Source organism: Balaenoptera borealis (genome assembly GCF_965194805.1).
Source record: "Balaenoptera borealis genome assembly, chromosome: 16".
Classification (NCBI taxonomy): Eukaryota; Metazoa; Chordata; class Mammalia; order Artiodactyla; family Balaenopteridae; genus Balaenoptera; species Balaenoptera borealis.
Window position 1 is genome coordinate 10,521,767 of NC_138872.1, and position 18,909 is coordinate 10,540,675.

An 18,909-nucleotide genomic window follows, 5' to 3' on the forward strand; every position below is an offset into this window, starting at 1 on the left:
GGCACCTCCTCTGGGGGCTGCCATTCAAACTGGATGCATCCTGGAGCTGTGTGTTACTAAACTTCTGATGGGAGGAAGCGGAGTATCTTGGAGAAGGGGTGCTTCTTCCCAATTCACACAAAGCCTCCTCTTGGGATGGGCTGGCCCTGTGACTAGGGTATGACAACTGCTTCCTTACACTTTGGAAGCATGATAGAAGGCAGATGGTTTTAAAGAGGTTTGATGAAGCCATTGCCAAAACAAAAACAAAAACAAAAACGGGCATTAAGTAAGGCTGTGGCAGTGGGGAGACGGATAGGTGGGTTTGAGTGGTTCAGAAGGCACGTGGTCAGTCCCTGCGGGTTTGAGGGGCTATGGTGGTGCCGTGAGGGGAGAGGAACGCAGATGTGTAAGTGGGTGCATTGCATCTGTCATATGGTTGTCCAGTACTTTATTTAACCATTCTCCCTTTATTGGATATTAGGCTGCTTCCAACTCTGTGCTATTGTAAGTAACTCAGTGATGAACATCCTCTACATTCCTTTGGTCAGCTAGGTAAGGACTCATGTTTTCCAGCCAGTCTGCTTGTGTTCAAAGCCCAGGTCTACTACTTTCTAGCTGGGGGACCTTGGGCAAGGTACTTAACCTCTCTGGGCAACAGTTTCCTTCTCTGTATAAAGAGAATGGTGGCAGTTCTACCTCATAGGGTGGTCATACGATTAAGAGTTCATAAATGCTTGGTACAGTTGTCCCTCAGTATCTGCAAGAGATTGGTGCCAGGATCCCCGTGGATACCAGACTCTGCAAATGCTCAAGTCCTTTGTATACAGTGGTGTAGTATTTGCATAGAACCTATGCACATCCTCTCATATACTTTAAATCACTCTAGATTACTTATAAGACCTAATACCAGGTAAATGCTATGTAAATAGTTGCCAGTGAATGGCAAATTCAAGTTTTGCTTTTTGGAACTTTCTGGAATTTTTTTTTGGAATATTTTTATCTGTGGTTGATTGAATCCATGGATGTGGAACCTGTGGATTCGGAGGGCCAACTGTATATAGTAAGTGCTTGATATGTATTAGCTAATGCTGTTTGTTACTGTTATTTCCTAGGGTTGAGGCTTACATGTGGTGTAGTGGATTCAAGGGGCATGCACATTTTTAAGCATCTTGATACAGTTTGGAGGAGACTTTGTCAGGCGGTGGAACAGCAGTCTCGTGGCAAGAAGTTACTAGGCTCTCGTGAGACAGACAGCAAACCTGTGTGGCTGGAGTAGAGGCTGGTTATCACCAGGAAGTGCTTTGAGGAGCAGGCGAAGCCCAGAGCAGAGAGGTCTCCTGATGCCAGGTAGAGGCACGGCTTTGGTTTAGTCTGCACATGAGTAAGGTAATAGGGAGTCATGGTGGGTTCTTGAGCAGGAGAGTGGCATGAAATGTAAATGGCCGAGTAAACATTACCTGACGGAGCTCCAGGACCAGGAAATCATCCTGCTGGCCTTCTGCTGACTTTCACAAGAAGTGTATGGCTTCAAGGCACCTTATTGGCAGAGGGGAAATGCTAGTGATATACCGACATCTTGTTCTCTGTGTCCAGGTTGGCAGTCTCCTTGAGGGGCTGCTGGAAGTGTGCAGGGATGGCTTGGAGGCCAGGTGCTACCAAGTTCCTTGTGGAGTTAGGAGCCAGACAGCTTTAAACTGTCTAGGGAGCTTGTGAGGCTACTTGTGAGGCTACTCAAGCGCCTCCAATAGGTATTTGCTGGCTGGCTGGCTGGATGGATGGATGGATGGATGGAAGGCATTTACTCTCTAGCTTTCCTTCTCTTGGTTTCAGAAGAAATTTCAGTTTACCTCTTGAAGGGAGGAAAACCCAGAGTCTGTTTCAACTTTGAAAAATTGCATGTTAATAAGAAGAGGAATGATAATAGTTTTCTCTGATTGAACGCTGTCTGTGGGCGGGCCCTTTGCCTGCTGCTTTCTGCATCTTGTCTCATCTAACTGGACACCGCGGGAGGCAGGTGGCTAAGCCTGGAGAAGTTAGGGGACCCACCTGCAGATAATACAGCATCGTTCTGTTGTTCAGTTTCCCTGGACCTCAGATTCCAGTGAGCGAGTTAATAACAGTCTTTCCCTCCCAGAGTTAAATGCATAAGCAAGCGGTGGGCACTCAGCACATCGGGCGTGCTTGTGGAGTGTTCGTTGTTATTTTTACGGTTTCTCCAGAATTCTCATTGCTTAGGCCATAGACATCGTTTACTGGACCCACACTGCCCCAGTGCGGGCCTGGCAGGCAGACTTTGGGAGGCTGTAAGCTGCAGTGGTTACCAGCATAGCTCTGAGGTCAGACAGTCATGGGTTCGAACCCATGATCTGCATTTGGTAGCTTTGTCATCCTGGGTAAGTCATGTCACCTCTCTGAGCCAATATTTCCTCTTTTGTAAAATACAGATGATTTACTTCACTTGAGAGACAACAAGATTAAATGAGATGATACAGATTAGGCTCTTTGCATAGAGCTTGGCGCATTATAGATGCTCATTAAATGTCAGCTTTTATTATTATTATCATCATCATCATTATATCTTGGCTGTGGAAGGACAAGGATGGGTACGATTTTATCTCACGGAACCAAGAGACGTTGAAAAACAAGAATAAGTAATAACAAACTATGTGCCAGGCCTTGTTCTAAGCACTTTATATGTATTAACAATCTGATTCCTCATGGCAGCCCTACAAGATAGCTATTTTCTGATGAGAAACTGAACACAGAGAGGTTAAATAACTTACCGAAGATCACACAGCTGGTCAATAGCAGTGCTGGGTTAGCCCCTAGGAAGCCTGGCTCTAGCATCTGTATCCTTGATCATTCAGCTTTTCTACTTTGAAAAAGCTCAGAACCAGGTTAATTTGTCTGAAGATCCTTTAGCTTCTCTGAGCCACTGACTTGAACCATTTTGTGGTGAGATAGACTCCTGAATTCTGCAGCAAGTCACTGAGGCCAGGTAGGTCCGTTTAGGACTGTGGCGTGTCTAATGTAAAAGAACCTGGGGTGAATACGGTTCCTGGATCGGTGCCAACAGACAAGCCGGGGTGTCTGAGGTGTCCCTGGGCCCTCAGAGAAGTGGTGGGCTTCTCTGGTGGGCTGTCTGGGTCCGGGTGGCTCTGGCAGACAGAGGGGGGAATTGCTTTGTGTTTGCAGGGAGCCAGTCCTGCTCTTTTGACCCCAAGAACTTGCCTCCCAGCCCAGGACTGCCTTCTGCAGGGGGAATCCCTGTTGCTCAACTTCTTTTTTCCAAAACGCAGCCCCGTTCCCATCTCCATGGACAGTTTGGCCAGCAGGGCCGCTGCGAGGTGGGGCGGAGTGGAACAGTTGAAGTTTTCCAAGGAAGGGGAACCCCAGCTGGTTCTCACATTAAGGAAAGGTGGACAGCCTCCTGGGCTAATCTTAGCCCCCATGTTGGCTCATCGGCACCACCAGCTCCAAAGTTCTTTTTATAGCCGTCGACTGAAATGGAATTGGCAGTTTCCACTCCAGCAGGATGACAAATTGGAGGACGGTGGAAAAACAGTAGGAGAGGGGTAGCGTGGTGTTTCTTAAGTTAGAAAAGCTCGGTGTTTTGGAAAATGGCATCTTATTTATAGCAGCAGTAATAATAATGATTATTATATTGTTTTTATTACCATTTTTAATCATTTGCATGACTTCCAAGAGCCCGTATGTGCGGGCCCTTGCCCGTCTCTCTGATTTCAGCTTTTTTGACTTGCCCTCTTGCTCCTTTGGCTGTAGCTACACCGTCTTCATTCTGTCCTCAAACACCCCACACTCCTTTCTGTCACAGGACCTTTGCTTTTGCTGTTTCCTCATGGGTTGTGGCCTCCTGCTCCTACAAGTCTCAGCTCAGGGTGACTTTCTTAAGGAGCCCCTTCTTGACCAACTGCTCTGAAGTTGTTCAACCTCCGCCACAGCCCTGTCCCTCTCTGTCCCATTGCCCTGCCCTGTTTTCCCAGTAGTACTTAGCTCTACTGGAATTATCTTGTCTCTGATGTCTCCCACGTCAGACTTCCTTGAGGACGGGGACTCGGTGTTTGCTGCTGTATGTGCAGCGTCTAGAACAGCCCCTGGCACTTAGTAGGTTCTTATACATATTGTTGAATGAATGTGTCCTCTCCTTTAATAGTCACACTGGCCCCGAGAGGCAGGCGCATTACCCCCATTTTACAGATGAGACAACTGAGGCTCACAGAGGTCAAGCCATGGGCCCCAGGTCAGCTCACAGCAGGTAACAGAGCTGGAATCCCAGGCAACATTTATCATCAATCCCCAAGGAACCTCTCTAGTCACATCCAAGAGGACAAAGAGGAACCCAGCAGAACGATCAGCATCTTTACTATTTACCATTTTCAATAATTGCTGAAAAGCCTTTATATATTCTGTGAAATTTTAAAAATGTGTAACCTTCTAGGCGAAGGTCACGCCGGGAAGTCCAGGCTGTTCCTGACTTCAGCTGGTAACCCTGGCGCCCAGCCACCCAGGCCTCAGGCGGAGTCGGGGGTCCCAGCAAAACATTGCAAAACAGGAAAAAATCTAAGGACACAAAAATAAAAGTGATGTGGCAGCGGAAACCGGGTTGCCATGGCTTTGAGCGACTCGCTGCGCCTGGGTGGGATCCAATGTTTTGGAAGGTTCCTCCACATGACACAGGGTTTTGGAATTTTTCAGCTGGTAAATCTTTCTTAATTCAGGCCCCCGGCCCCAGCCAAGTAGCTCCCTGGCTCTCTGTGTCCCGCGGGGGCGTAGGTTGGAAACTTGCCCGCGTCGGATTACTCAGCTTTGAAACTTAAATTGTTTGAAGAGAACTTGTGTTTTGTTTTGTTGGACGATTTTTTGGACCACTCTGATGGCAGAGGCTCCTATCACCTGTTGAGAGGGCAAATTGATTTTTTAGAAAGGAGGCGTGGGTGGTGGAATTCCCTCTTTCCCACTGAGTCATCATATCCTAATGTGAGTCATTTTATGACTTGGAGGTTCCCAAAGGTTGTATTTTGAGCTTTGTTTAATAAATACAAATGCATATGCTTAAAATAAAATTTTTTTGCTAAATTAAGTACTTTTCCATGAATTAGTGCCCTGGAAACATTGGAACTCGCTTAGAGAAGACACCTCCTCTTCCCACCTGTTTTTCTCCGTGGGTTGGGCTTCACCCGGTCTGGTGTCTTCTGAAAAAATTGACCTGGTCTGGGAGTCTCTCTGCCTTGGTCTTCCCTCTGGGAAAGGTCAGACTCCAAGCTGGGCTTGCCCATGACTAAGGCTCTGTAGACCTTTGCCCTCGGTGACTCACGTCCACGGTGTCACTGGCCCCCAGAGCTGGAGCCCACCCCTTACACACAGCTGGCTGGGACACAGAGCTTTCCTCCAAAGACAGAGGCCAGATTGCCACTCGGGAGCCCCACTGGAGATAGAGAAAATGGTCTTATTTTCAGAGGGCTGAATATTTGCCCAAACTTCAGTCCTGTTGCATGCGAGAACAGACTTTGGAGTGAAAGGATCCTGCTGTTTAAATGCCTGAAAAAGAGGACACAGAGAAATGTTTTCTAATTAACTCGGGTCCTAGTGTTTCCACCATCAGAAATTATTCTTGGCACCAACAGACGTTCTGTAATTTGCAATTAGCAGGCTGGAATTTCCACCTCCGTCAAGAAAATCATGATATCTTTTATTAATGAATGGTCTGACACCCTCTTGTGTTTTTTTTTTTTTTTCCCCTACAGTTGTGGTTGCATACCCTTTTTTTAAAGTAAAAATTGTATGTATTTAAGGAGTCAGCAGGCTGGATTTTGGATCATCCAGCAGATTTGGCTTGAAGCCTGGATAGGCCTCATATTATGTGCTTTGGGACTTAGTTTCCCCATCTCTAAAATGGTGTTGGTGGTATTTCAGCAATAAAAGGAGATCAAGGATCTGAAAGTGTCGGGCCATAGGAGGTGTCCAGAAAATGTCAGCTGACCCTCCATGTGTCCTCTGGGAGCTCAGTTTACTTAACAGGGAGCGGGGAAGGCAGGCCTGTGTTGGTTTCTTATCTGGGAGAAGAGTCCTTCCTGGCACGGGTGGGTCTCTCCCCTCCTCTCAGCCCCGAGCCTTTAGACTCCTGCTGTCACACCCAATACAGTGGAGGGAACATGACTAATGGCCCGCCCCCTGCCCCCCTCTTACAGATGGGAAGCCAACTCACCGAGGGAGATTGGCAGACTTCCTTGAGGTGACAGGGCACGTCAGAGGAAGGCGGGGTCCCAAACTCCCACTTCCCGGTTCCCAGGGTGACTGTGTGAGCTGGTGTGGGACATCTAGAGATGACATCCCATCGCTGAGAAGAGGTGCCCCTGGAGGCATGAAAGACGAGCTGAAATCCGGCCTCTATGTAAATGACCTGTTAATGCTCTTTTAGCCTCACTCCTCTGCTCACTCAGCCCCCAGGACTTCCGTAGTTGCTCCCAGATGTTTATTAAACCCCTACTGTGTGCAGGTTCTGTGCCAGGCACTGGGGGCATATGACATACGAGATCCCTGCCCTCAGCGGGTGGATAGTCTCAAACTTGTTTATAAGCAGGTCACTTTGAGACAGGGCGAGTGCTGTGAAGACGGGGAAACCAGTCCTAGGAGCAAGAGCAAAGGGGCTGGAAGTTAAGGGAAAAATATAGGATGCTAAGTTAATTTTGAATCTCAAGCAGTGCATTTCTTTAGTATGAGTATGTCCTGTGCAGAGTGGCACAGAGCTTGGGACAAACTGGTAGTTAAAATCATTTTCTGAAATTCAAATTTAACTGAACGGTCTGTATTGTTATTTATTAAATCTGGCAACCATGGACAGTGCAGTCAGGGAGGGCTTCCCTGAAGAGGTGGCTTTGAGCAGAGCCCTAAAGGCGGGAAAGAGGGAGCCATGTGGATGGTCAGAAGAGTGTCCAGGGCAGAAGGAACTGCCCTGTGCCAGGGTCTCAGCATGGGGATGAGCTTGGGGTGTTTGGGGAACTGAAAGCAGACCCAGGCGGCTGGTGCAGGGTGAGAGTGAGTGGGAGTGTGACACCAGTGAAGCCTGGAGAGGTCGCCGGGGGTGGGGGGTGGGGGGTGGGGGGTGGGCAGTCAGGTCATGCTGGGCCATGTAGGCGTGGCGAGGAGTTTGGATTTCATTCCAAAAGCGAGTAGCTCTTGGAGGCTTTTAAGCAGGGGGGGTGTCATGATCTCATTTACATTTTTAAGGTTGCTCTGGCAGTCTGGATGGAGAACGGTCTTTGGGGGTTGGGGTGCGGGGACAGGTGGAAGCTGGGAGGTGAGTGAGCAGCCACTGCAGTTGTGCAGGTGGCGGACAGGGCAGGTAAGCCCACCAGGAAGTGGCGGGGCAGGAGGAGAGGGGGAGGTGTGGGAATCAAGGCACTCCTCTTCAGCTCTCAGGAAATACGCAGGGGCAGTGGTACCATTTCGGGTGGGTGAAATCCTAACTAAGGGGCCACTCCCGAGCCCCCCATCTACTGGGCTCGTTAAGCCCGTGCATCCAGGAAGCATGCGTTTTTCTGCTACTTAGCAGTCGTAAAGAGCAGACTGAAATGACTTCAACCATCTTCATTTAGCTAATTTTAAAAAGCAGGGCCAGGCCTGGGAAGCGTCACACACGGTTTCCTAACCCAAGCAGACACTTTGATTTCCTCTCCGTTTGCCTCGAGCCCAGTGGCACGCTCACGGCCCCACTGAGGACGGATTTGCTTTCCTCCTCCTGAAAGCGTGCGCGTTTCTGCTGTGAGTGCTGACATGAGCCCGTTGCTGACACGAGGCTGACTGCTAAGACTCCAGCCCGGATCCAACGCCAGCCCTGCCGCTTCCTGCTGCTTTGCTCCGTCGCAGGGTTCAAGAGCTGCCTGCAAAGAGAATCCACTCAACGAACCCAAGTATAGGGGCCATCCATCCACAGACGCACTGGCTATTGAGGCATGTTCCCCTGGCACTGCGGCCAAGTTAAAACAAAGGCTGTGGTGTTACTTGGGCCATGCGCTTCCTCCCACCCCATTTTTTTTCTCTTGCAGAGTCTCGCTAAGTCTTCTCTAGACCCAACCTCTTTGCCCAAAGAAATTGGCTCTTTTCTCTTCGCCTCTGAGTAAAGTCTTGGAAGAGCCTATTTTGTGCTGGCTGCCAGCCCGTGTTAATTTAGGACAGGGGAAGTTTGCCCGAACATCTGCTTGAAAGACCGAAGTCCTTTATTTCATCTCAGCCAGAGCAGGAGAAGCAGACTTGGTCTTCTTGAGCCTCTTCTGTTCTGGGCAGGTTTTCCAAGTCCCGGACCTGGGGTAGGGATCGGGAGGTGGATTATCTAGAACTCGGGCTGAGTGGCTCTGGTTGAGTTTGATTCCTTGTCTGCATCTGTACTCCAGGCTCATTCCTTCTCAGTCCGTTCCCAGAAAGGACTCTTCAACAAAGGTTCGGTGATTCCTCTTTGTGGGGTCTTTTTGCTGGAGAGGCCAGTGGTCAGGCATTTCCTGAGCTCTGGCTGTGGGCTGAGCACTGGGGAATCTGAGGTCAGTTTGTATATTTAGTCCACCATTGTTTATTGAGCATCTATTAAGGGCCAGACACGTAGTGCTGGGGAGAAAGCCGAGAACAAGACTGCCATGTGGCCCTGCTCTCCGGGAACCCCCAGCCTAGCAGGAGAGAGAGATGGAAAACCAGTGGGCCGATAAAATGATGTCAGAGAGTGGAAGGTAGGAGAAGAAAATGACAGAGGGTGGGGGGACCTCCCTGAGCCGGACCTGAAGGATGGGGAGGAACTGGTCCTGGTGAGGTGTGGAGAAGGGCAGGCATGGTTGTTGGAGGGATAGAGGAGGCCAGTGTGTCCGGAGCTGAGTCGGGGTTTGGAGGCTGAGGAAGGAGGCAGCGTCCCCATCCCAGCAGAGGTGAGGAACCTTGAATCCATTTCTCTTTTGAGCTCCGGTGGGACCCAGGGCCCTGCCTCCTTGTCTGGGGGCCACTGAGGGCAAGAGGGCATGTGTGGCTTGTGTCAAGGCCCCAGCAGCCTGCAGGGGGCCTGCTGTGCTGTAGGAGCTTAATCCACACTGGGGGGTCCAGGCCCATCCTCCCTCTAAGATCGTGGCCCCAGGGGGCTCCTGGGGGACGGACAAATCAACAGGCAGTTGCAATATACTTTTTTTTTTTTTTAAATGTGATGATCCATTTATTTATTTATTTATTTATTTATGGCTGTGTTGGGTCTTCGTTTCTGTGCGAGGGCTTTCTCTAGTTGTGGCAAGTGGGGGCCACCCTTCATCGCGGTGCGCAGGCCTCTCACTATCGCGGCCTCTCTTGTTGCGGAGCACAGGCTCCAGACGCGCAGGCTCAGTAATGGTGGCTCAGGGGCCCAGTTGCTCCGCGGCATGTGGGATCTTCCCAGACCAGGGCTCGAACCCGTGTCCCCTGCATTGGCAGGCAGACTCTCAACCACTGCGCCACCAGGGAAGCCCCCAATATACTTTTTTCTTAAGAGAAAAACTTTATTTTAAAAATGCACATCAATTAAAATCGCCCATAATTCTACCATGTTTCTTGAATCATGTGAAAGAAGACGTGAAGGTCTCACCTCATCCATCCAGTCCCAGGCGTGGGGTTGTGACTGTCCAGGCAGCTCGGGGCACAGGTTCCTTAAGCATAGCAGAGATGTTTATAGACTCACAAAGTGACGTCATGCCTCATGTACTAGTCTGCTACACTTTAAAACTTCTGCTTTTAGGACTTCCCTGGTTAAGAATCTTCCCAAGGGTTAAGAATCTGCCTGCCAGTGCAGGGGACATGGGTTCAGTCCCTGGTCCGGGAAGATCCCACATGCTGCGGAGCAACTAAGCCCGTGCGCCACAACTACTGAAGCCCGCTTGCCCTAGGGCCGGTGAGCCACAACTACTGAGCCCACGTGCCGCAACTACTGAAGCCCGCATGCCTAGAGCCTGTGCTCCACAACAGGAGAAGCCACCGCAATGAGAAGCCCGTGCACTGCAACAGAGAGTAGCCCCTGCTCACTGCAACTAGAGAAAGCCCACGTGCAGCAACGAAGACCCAATGCAGCCAAAAAAAAAAGAAATAAGAAAAAAAAATTGTGCTTTTTAATAAGCAGGGATGCATTTCTAGGTCGGAAAACATGACCGTCCTTATTTGAATATATTTCTATACCTGATATTCCATACCAAGTATGGATGCCCCATGATCGATTCAGTCTGTCCCCTATCAATACTTTCTATGGCCATTTTATTTATTTGCAATGAGAAGTGTAATGCAAAGAACTGAAACGAGAAGCTGTGATACCCACCAGAATAGTGGGGTCAAGATGGCCAGCCAATTCTTTCTCCTTAAAGTTGGACCTATGTGAGATACCAAATTCTAAAATAATAATAGTGATAACAGGGCTCACTATGGGCTGGGCATTTTGCTAAGGATTTTACGTATAATTTCTATTTGAATTCTTACCACAGCTCTTTGAAGTCAAGAAATTAAGTTTATTGTCTGACCTATGAGGAAATTGAGGCACAGAGAGGTTAAGATACCATTCAAGGGCCACACAACAAGTAAATGGCAGTGATGGGACTTGAACCCAGACAGAGTAACATCAGGCTGAGAGAGTCCTGGCAGCATTTACCGTGAATTCCACTGCCTCCTGGAAGCTCCATTCAGAGGATGGGATTAGTATGTTCTCTTGATGAAACCCAGGACCTATGAGCTGGGATTTCACGTGGGGTGGGGGAATGGAAGAAGAGCCCAGGAAAATGGCCTTGAGGTATTTTGTAAGCCGCGTGCTCCCCTTAGAGACCAGCCCCCTTGGTGTGTCTTCCATATGCTATGTAACATCAAGGACGCAACGGCAGCTTTCACTTCCGGTTGAGGGCTTGTTTGTTCAGAACGGAGTGCAGAGACCACGGGAGATGCACAGCCAGGCTAGATGCCTGAAGCTGCCCTTGGGGCTATTAAAAAGTTGAGATAATGGTGTAAACACCCATTTTTGAAAGGAAAGAAACTCAGGCACCATGCCACCTGTCTCCTGTAACAGACATTGTCCTTTTGTAAATTCCCTCCAGCCCATGCCTGCAGGCAAATGTATTTATAACTGCAATCAGAGAATGTTTTTTATTATTTTCTGATTGAAAAATGCTTGTGTTTTTTTTCAATCGTGGAACAAATGCAAAAAATGATAAAGGAGCCAATATTTATATCATCTGTTGCTACTAGCCCTGCTGCTAATGCTTGCCAATGTCTGTTGAATGTTTATACTCTGTCTGGGTCTCTTCTCTTGGAATGAACCTGTGATGTATAGGTGCTGTGATCATCCCTGTATTTTGGATAAGAGATAAAGAGAGGTAAAGCATCTTATCCCAGCTCACACAGCTAATTGGGGGCAACACAAGGAGGGATTCAAAGCTGGGTCTGTCTGCTCCGGAGTTTGGGGTATGTAGGATAAAATGGAGAGCGTTCTGGTGACCCATGGAGGGGAAGTCTGTTCTGGCCACGGAACACGCCCGAGAAGGCTGGGGGCTCCAGTAAACGTGTCGCTGGGGGGCGCTGGGGTAAGTAGGCATTTCCTCCTAAACCCCACGGGCTGCTTTCCTGGGCTGACATCTGGAGCTTGGGATGTGGCCGCCTGGCTGCCAGGCTGGAGCTCGGGGGATGGCGGTGGGAGGGCTTCTCAGCGAGCGGGTGGAGGGACGACCCTCTGCAGCCCACGCTGGGAGCCCTGCGTCGATGCACCGGGGCCCTTTCTGGGCCGTGTGGTGGCCAAGGGCCTCCTGGGCACGTGGTTCTGGTTTTGAAGCAAAGAGAAGGTCAGGTCCTTGGAGCAAGGGGCCTGTGGTCCCGGAGGAAAGGAAGCGAGTTTTCCTGTCCTGACAGATAGGAAAGGGCCGGGGGTCTTTGTATTTTTTTTGGGGGGGGGGAGCGGTATACAGCAGCAGAGTGGGACGCTGCCTGAGATGATATTGGGCGGTGGCTTCTTCTGGCCAAAATGTCATACAGTCCTGAGAAAACCTCGGGCACATCCCAGTGGAGGGCCTTTCTGCAGAACCCTGACCAGTTCCCCTCGTCACGGTGTGGGGAGAGGTACCTGTCTCTCAAAGGTCCACTAAGGTAGGGCCTGGAAAGTGGATGGGAGACGTGCGGGCCAGGGCAGGGACTGTGGTGAAGTGGCGCCTGCAGCGCCGTCCGGAGAGGCCGCCGTGGTCCAGTTCCTGTCAGGGGTGCCCAGAATGGCCAGATCATCTGAATTTTCTTTTTTTTTTTTTTCAGGAGCAAAAACTTCATTTTCTGGTGAAATCTCATATTGAAATGGCAGTAGCTAATTAAAAAGCCGCTAAGCCACTCTCTATAGGCTACAAAACAAGCCAGAGCTCTGGGGTGAGGCCAATTGGCTTTTAAAAAAAGTAGTAGGAGGGGTGAGAATGGTGCCCCAAGAGGCTGGAATGGAGGCAGGAGCAAGGTGGGTCAGGGCCTTCAAGGCCGCCGTGAGATTTTAGATGGTATTTCTGGAGGCACAGGGGAAGCAGGGAAAGGTTTGAGAAGAATGTGTGTGAACCTACGTGGTGGATGCGACATAAAAATATCGTTCCTATGTAGGACCTTTCTCCAGCCTCCCAGGAAGCTGGCATCTTCTCTCTGCTTAGTAACCTTGAAAGCATTCCCTTTGTTATTGGACTGTGCCAGTTGTTGGTTTAATAACTGTCTACCGCATATCTTTGGACAACCCCCCTTCCTTCTCTGGGCCTCAGTTTCCCTATCTGATGGTGTTGGGCTGGCTAATTTTTAAGACTGCTGTCTAGCACCTGTACCCTAGAATTCTGTGGCTGTTGCTGGGTGGAGTTTTGTGTATTATGTATGCTCACCGGAGATGGAGACAAGTGTGAAATTTGGGGAGAAGGGCTCCTTTCCATTTCTCTTGGGTCCTTAGACCAGGGGAAGGGACTTTGAGGACTCTCCTCATGGTGACACCCTTTTCATCACACCGTCATTTTGTATTTTCTATGCTTCATCTCCCACTTATTGGCATGAGTCAAGGAAGAGAGCTGGGTGGCAGCTTTATGGACCCAGCTTAATACTTCCCAGTCACGTTTCTGGGTACTTCTCTCTCTCTCCTTCCAATTTTGAGACATGAAAATGGTCCTTCCTTTTCTAAGTGAGTGACGCTCACACATGATAATGAACCAAACCCAAAGAGCCATGGTACCATCAATGGCAGAACTCAATTCAGCCACTGAGAGGCTAGGGCGAGGGTGACACACCAGACATCGACATGCTGTTCATTTCCTCAATTAATTTATTGCTTGATCTTCTGACTTAGAGCTTGCACTGCAGTTAGTGAATAAAGATGTGGTTTTTTGATGAGGACCCGTGCCTAGCTCGTACCACCACCTGAGAGGGGGACACGTGTCTCTGTTGGATGACCTTTGACCTGTCTTTGATAAAGAAATGAGGATTTTCTCTGAAGAGTTCCGTCCCGGGCTTTACACACTGGAAATACTCTATCTTGATGACTTAACTTCAAATTCCTTGACATCTATCCGTCTATCCTTTCTTGCTTCCTTCTGAGCAGTGGCTGGTGTCAGCTCCTGGCTTTATCCTGGCCCCATCAGCAGCCTTTGGAGCCACTGACACTTTCGTATGCTCTAGACGTGAGATGTTTACTAGGCACCTACAGTATGTCGGGTGTTGGGGAGACCGTGACAGCTATAACTTGGTCCCTCCCTCAGGGATCTCACACCATAGTGAGAGTCGGTACACTAACCATGTTTTCCTCTTCCCTTTGGACACAAACCTGTGTCTTCCTTAGTCCTTTCAGGGATTGCACTGAATAGAACCGTAAGGCCAAGACTTGCAGACTGACTTGTTGGAGAAGGCTCCAACTGGCTCAGCGCTTGTTCTTTCTTCAGATCATCTAGATTGCATTAGCTCTGGTAGCAATCACAAGACCTTTTATTCGTTATTATCTTGGGAAGTACGTCCTATACAAGTTCAAATAATGCTTAGAAACCAGATTTCTTTGGGTGAACCTTAAGAGCCGAGACTGTACAGGTTCAAGTCTAACCTATCACAGAGGCTGCTAATACTGCTTACCAGGAGGCGGGATGCTTTGGCTAAATGTCGGGACATGATAACATACCCAGCCCACCTTGGAGAGTTAATGCTGCACCTGAGCAGATTAAAGGCTCTGAGAGAAATCCTGCAGTAAAGAAACCCGCTTGACTCTGACTCCGCCTTTTCCAAATTCTTACTAGCTGGTAGGACTTGCTTTCCTTTCTCATAAACCCATTTACTATTCTTCAGAGCGAGTGCTCCACAAAGCACCCTGGAAACACTTGTGGAAATGATTTGTTTCAGCCGAAAACTGCCACTGGCCGATGTAGGTGGTCAGCAAAAAAAAAATCTATTATTTGCAAATGCAGAGTTTTGTTTGGCCCAACTTGTTGGCCCCGAACTGGGGAACCAGTGCCCTGCTCCAGGGGAGGAGGGTTTACCCCTGAGCAAACCTCTCAGCGCCTGTTGTAATGAGTCACATGAGAGCCAGGCTCTCTGCTGACTGAAAGGTGAAGGGTGGGTGCCTGTGTTTCCACTCACTCCAAGGCCTCACGAGCCAGGACGTTGTTTAAGCCTCTTTAGGACAGAATATGTGAGCCACCTGTGTTCTCAGACAATGAAGAAGTCATGTCTGGGACAGCCAGGGATCTGTAATGGGGCCCCTGTGACAGTCTTGGCATATGCAGAGTGTTTTGGAAATAGTCTTTGGTTGAACGAAGCGTATTAGAAAGTAAAGCGTATAACAATACTTGTTTTTTTTTTAAAAGAAAGGAAGATATGTAGACATTCAAATATAGAGAAAAAAAGATAACGGTAGTGGGATGATGGGCAATTTCTATTTTTTCCCGTATCTTGTATTGTTGCCCAGTTTTCTCTTGTCAAGGTGCCTTCTCTTTGCAAAAAGAAATATGCGTTTATAGAAATAAAAATACATATATGTACATATATGCATACATAATGCAAACGCGCAGGTGTACTTTACTTGAAATAATCTAACACGTAAGCCAAGATACATATAAGTTGGTGAGTTTTTGTCTTAAATTCTCGGTTGCTAATAGTTCCTTCAAAGTCTGTCATTTTTAAATTTTTCCAGATGGGCAGCAGATTTGGGAGATGGAGGCCACGGTGGATAAAGACAAGAGCCAGCCTGTAAGCACCCAGACATGATGACCAGACACCCTGTGCTCCCCTCCCCACCTCCCTCGTGCTCTCTTTCCCTCTTTTTTCCCCTTCCTTCATCAAAGTCCCAGTGCTTTGGACCTAAAGGGCACTCAGTGGGTATTGAATTGATGAATGAATTACACGTTTATTGAGCACCACGCCCTTTTGATTTGTAGCAGTGACATCTTCATATACCTTGATAGAGTAAGTGGTAAGTCTTCCTTTGCTGCGGCTGAAAAGTCAACTTCCCCTTAATTAGAATTTTGCCTGTAAATGTACGGAACGTGTCACGGGTCCTTTTACTTTTATTTATTTCTTTATTTTTATTGAAGTATAATTGATTTACAATATTGTGTTCGTTTCAGTTGTACAACAAAGTGATTTGGTCATGTATATGTATATATCAATATTCTTTTTTTAAAAATTCTTTTCCGTTATAGGTTATTACAAGATATTGAATATAGTTCCCTGTGCTATACAGTAATTCCTTGTTGTTTATCTGTTTTATACTGAATATATGGTAGTGTGCATCTGTTAATCCCATGCTCCCAATTTATCCCTCCCCACCACGAGGCCTTCTAGATGGGCTGGCTTACTGTGCTTAGGACCTTGGATGGCAATTTAGATGCGGTTGCAGTTAAATTATTGACAACTCCTTTCTTTCAGAACATGCTTTTTGTTGAGATCCCTGAGTATCGGAACAAGCACATTCGGACATCCGTGAAGGTGAACTTCTACGTCATCAACGGGAAAAGAAAACGAAGTCAGCCTCAGCACTTTACCTACCACCCAGGTAAGAAGTTCTCTCCGAAGGCCCCCTGTGCGTGGAGAGGCAGCATCGGCATCTGGGTGAGGATGCACGCGATCTGCTGGGTGACCTAGGGCAGGTGACTCAACCTCTCTGAGCCTCAGTTTCCTCATCTGTCAAATGGCACCTTCCTTATAAGAGTTATATAAATCAAATGCACGTAAAGTGCTTAGGATGGCGCACATCAACAATATTAACTATTGTTGTTATTAATATTTTCTTGCGAGGGCAGAATAATAATGGGGCACATGTAGACTTGTTCACCAGAAGGTGGCAAAGCTGATGACTCCTATCCCTGTTTTAGATTTGATCACAATAGGGGTAGAAGGTGAATGTGCCCTAAAATGTGGAATCTTAGGGACCCCACAGCAGGTGGTCACCTGGTGGCCAAATGGAGTTGCTGGGCGGATAACCAGGCCAGGAGGCCTCATTCTCACAAAGCACTACAGTCCTAAGAAGGGCGACGAGAGCCATTTTGCATTCATTCATTTGTCCAGAAAATATCTGAGTGCCAGGCACTGTTTTAGCTTGGAGACACAAGAGTGAACACAACAAAAATCCCTGCCTCCCTGGAGCCGATGTTCTAACAGGGGATTCAGATGAAAGATAATACTGACGGAAGGGGATTCAGATATTAAGTAATATAGATATTACTGATATGCTGGGTTGTGGTTAGGGCTGCAGAAAGAGGCTACAAACTTCCCAAGGCTGAGACAGGCCTGCCAGCAGCCTTTCCAGGAAACCTACCATCTGAGAATGTCAGCCAGGGTGTAATTTCCATCCTGTGACAGTTTCACGTGGAGCCTCTGGGCTGCCGGCAGCACAAAAGTGAGGGCCTGGCTTGGGTGGGGTGTGTGCATCCACGGGTTTGTGTGGCACCGTGAGGGTTCCATTGTCCCACGACTGGTGTTCCATGCCGTGAGTGGCAAAGGCCTAATGGGACCCAGAACTGGGGGAGAATCTCTGGGAGGGCTCTAGACCGCAGTTCAATGATCCTTTGTAACATGGAGGTTTTCAGTTATGTGGCACGTGCTGTCGCCCCTCCTGTGTGGCGATGAGGCCTCCCTGGGTCTGGGCATCGCACTCACCTGCCTGAACTTGGCTCGAGTGAGAACTCGAGGCCCGGGTACCTGGAGACGGTCTTTGAGTGGCTTCCTGAGAAGTTAGAGTCAAAGCTGCGTTTTTGCTGTAGATGCTGAAACTCCTTTGCCCCCTCCAGCCCCCAGCATGTGGGAGCCCCCGCCCCCCACCCCCAATTCGATTACGGTCCTGTCACCAATTCATTTACTCCAGTGAAAAGAAAACTGATTCCTCAGTTCCTGGGCCTGGTGATGCTTCGGTAAAGGATGTCGGAGAAGTACGAATTCTGGTGACCGTCCTGGGTGGGGAGAGGGGAACGGTGACTTCACCAACACTCACAGTAGTAATAGTGACAGTAGCAACAACAGCAAGCATTGAGCACTTACTGTATGCAGTCACTGTACATACATGCACACATATCTCATTTAATCTTGCCCACAACCCCATGGGGTAGGTATGATCGTTCCTGCCAGCTAACAGATGGGGAAACTGAGGCCCAAGCCAGCAGGCCTCATTCCCCCAAAGTACTACAAAACTAAGGAGGCTGACAGTCACCGTTTGGTCATTCCTTTGTTCAGAAAATATCTGAGTGCTGATTAAGTGCCAGGTATGGTTTTAGGTGCTGGGGATCTAGCACTGAAAAAAAATCCTCCCTTTGAGGAGCTGACATTCTAGTGGGGGGTTTCAGATAATAAGTGAGCACGTAAAGTGCACAGATACTTCAGCTGGTGGTGAGTATGATGAAGGACAGCAAGCAGGGGAGGGGGGCTGGAGCTGCTAGAGTAGAAGGAGGAGGCGGAGGCATAATTTTACATCAAGCATTCTTCCCCCTGGGCACAAAGGCTGCACAAGGGCTGACACAGACCCACCAGCCACTTTTCCACTGTCAGAAAGACCTATAGTTCAAGATCATCACCCAGGGTAAAATTTCTAACCTAAGACAATTGCACAGGGAGCCTCTTGCCCAAGGCTAATCAGTGACAGAGCCTAGACCTTTGATCCCACCCTTGTGGACTCCTAAGGCCGTGTTCCTAACCGCTGTCTGCTGATCCTCTGCGCACCCCTGTGGCACTAAGAATGGCGCACCCCGTGTGCTTCTCTCTCCTCTCAGTCCCAGCCATCAAGACGGAGCCCACCGATGAATACGACCCCACCTTGATCTGCAGCCCTGCCCACGGGGGCCTGGGGAGCCAGCCTTACTACCCACAGCACCCAATGGTGGCCGAGTCCCCCTCCTGCCTCGTGGCCACCATGGCTCCCTGCCAGCAGTTCCGCTCAGGGCTCTCATCCCCCGACGCCCGCTACCAGCAGCAGAACCCAGCGGCCGTCCTCTACCAGCGGAGCAAGAGCCTGAGCCCCAGCCTGCTGGGCTACCAGCAGCCGGCCCTCATGGCCGCCCCCCTGTCCCTCGCGGATGCCCACCGCTCCGTGCTAGTGCACGCTGGCTCCCAGGGCCAGAGCTCGGCCCTGCTCCACTCCAGTCCAGCCAACCAGCAGGCCTCACCGGTGATCCACTACTCGCCCACCAACCAGCAGCTGCGCTGCGGAAGCCACCAGGAGTTCCAGCACATCGTGTACTGCGAGAACTTCGCGCCCGGCACCACCAGGCCCGGCCCACCCCCTGTCAGTCAAGGGCAGAGGCTGAGCCCGGGCTCCTACCCCACGGTCATTCAGCAGCAGAATGCCACAAGCCAAAGAGCCGCCAAAAACGGACCTCCAGTCAGTGACCAAAAGGAAGTATTACCCGCGGGCGTGACAATTAAACAGGAGCAGAACTTGGACCAGACCTACTTGGATGACGG

The 18,909-nt window shown here is 49.3% G+C and overlaps 1 protein-coding gene across 5 annotated transcripts in view; it reads left to right on the forward strand.

The window, feature by feature from the left end:
• NFATC2 (nuclear factor of activated T cells 2) overlaps nt 1–18,909 on the forward strand; it is a 158,763-nt gene that overhangs the window by 95,468 nt on the left and 44,386 nt on the right. For all 5 annotated transcript variants that reach the window (XM_082362708.1, XM_082362707.1, XM_082362709.1 and 2 more), the window contains exons 7-9: nt 15,152–15,207; nt 15,886–16,012; nt 18,219–18,908. In XM_082362708.1, the coding sequence (XP_082218834.1) occupies nt 15,152–15,207; nt 15,886–16,012; nt 18,219–18,908 (873 nt within the window). The remainder of the gene's footprint in view (nt 1–15,151; nt 15,208–15,885; nt 16,013–18,218; nt 18,909) is intronic.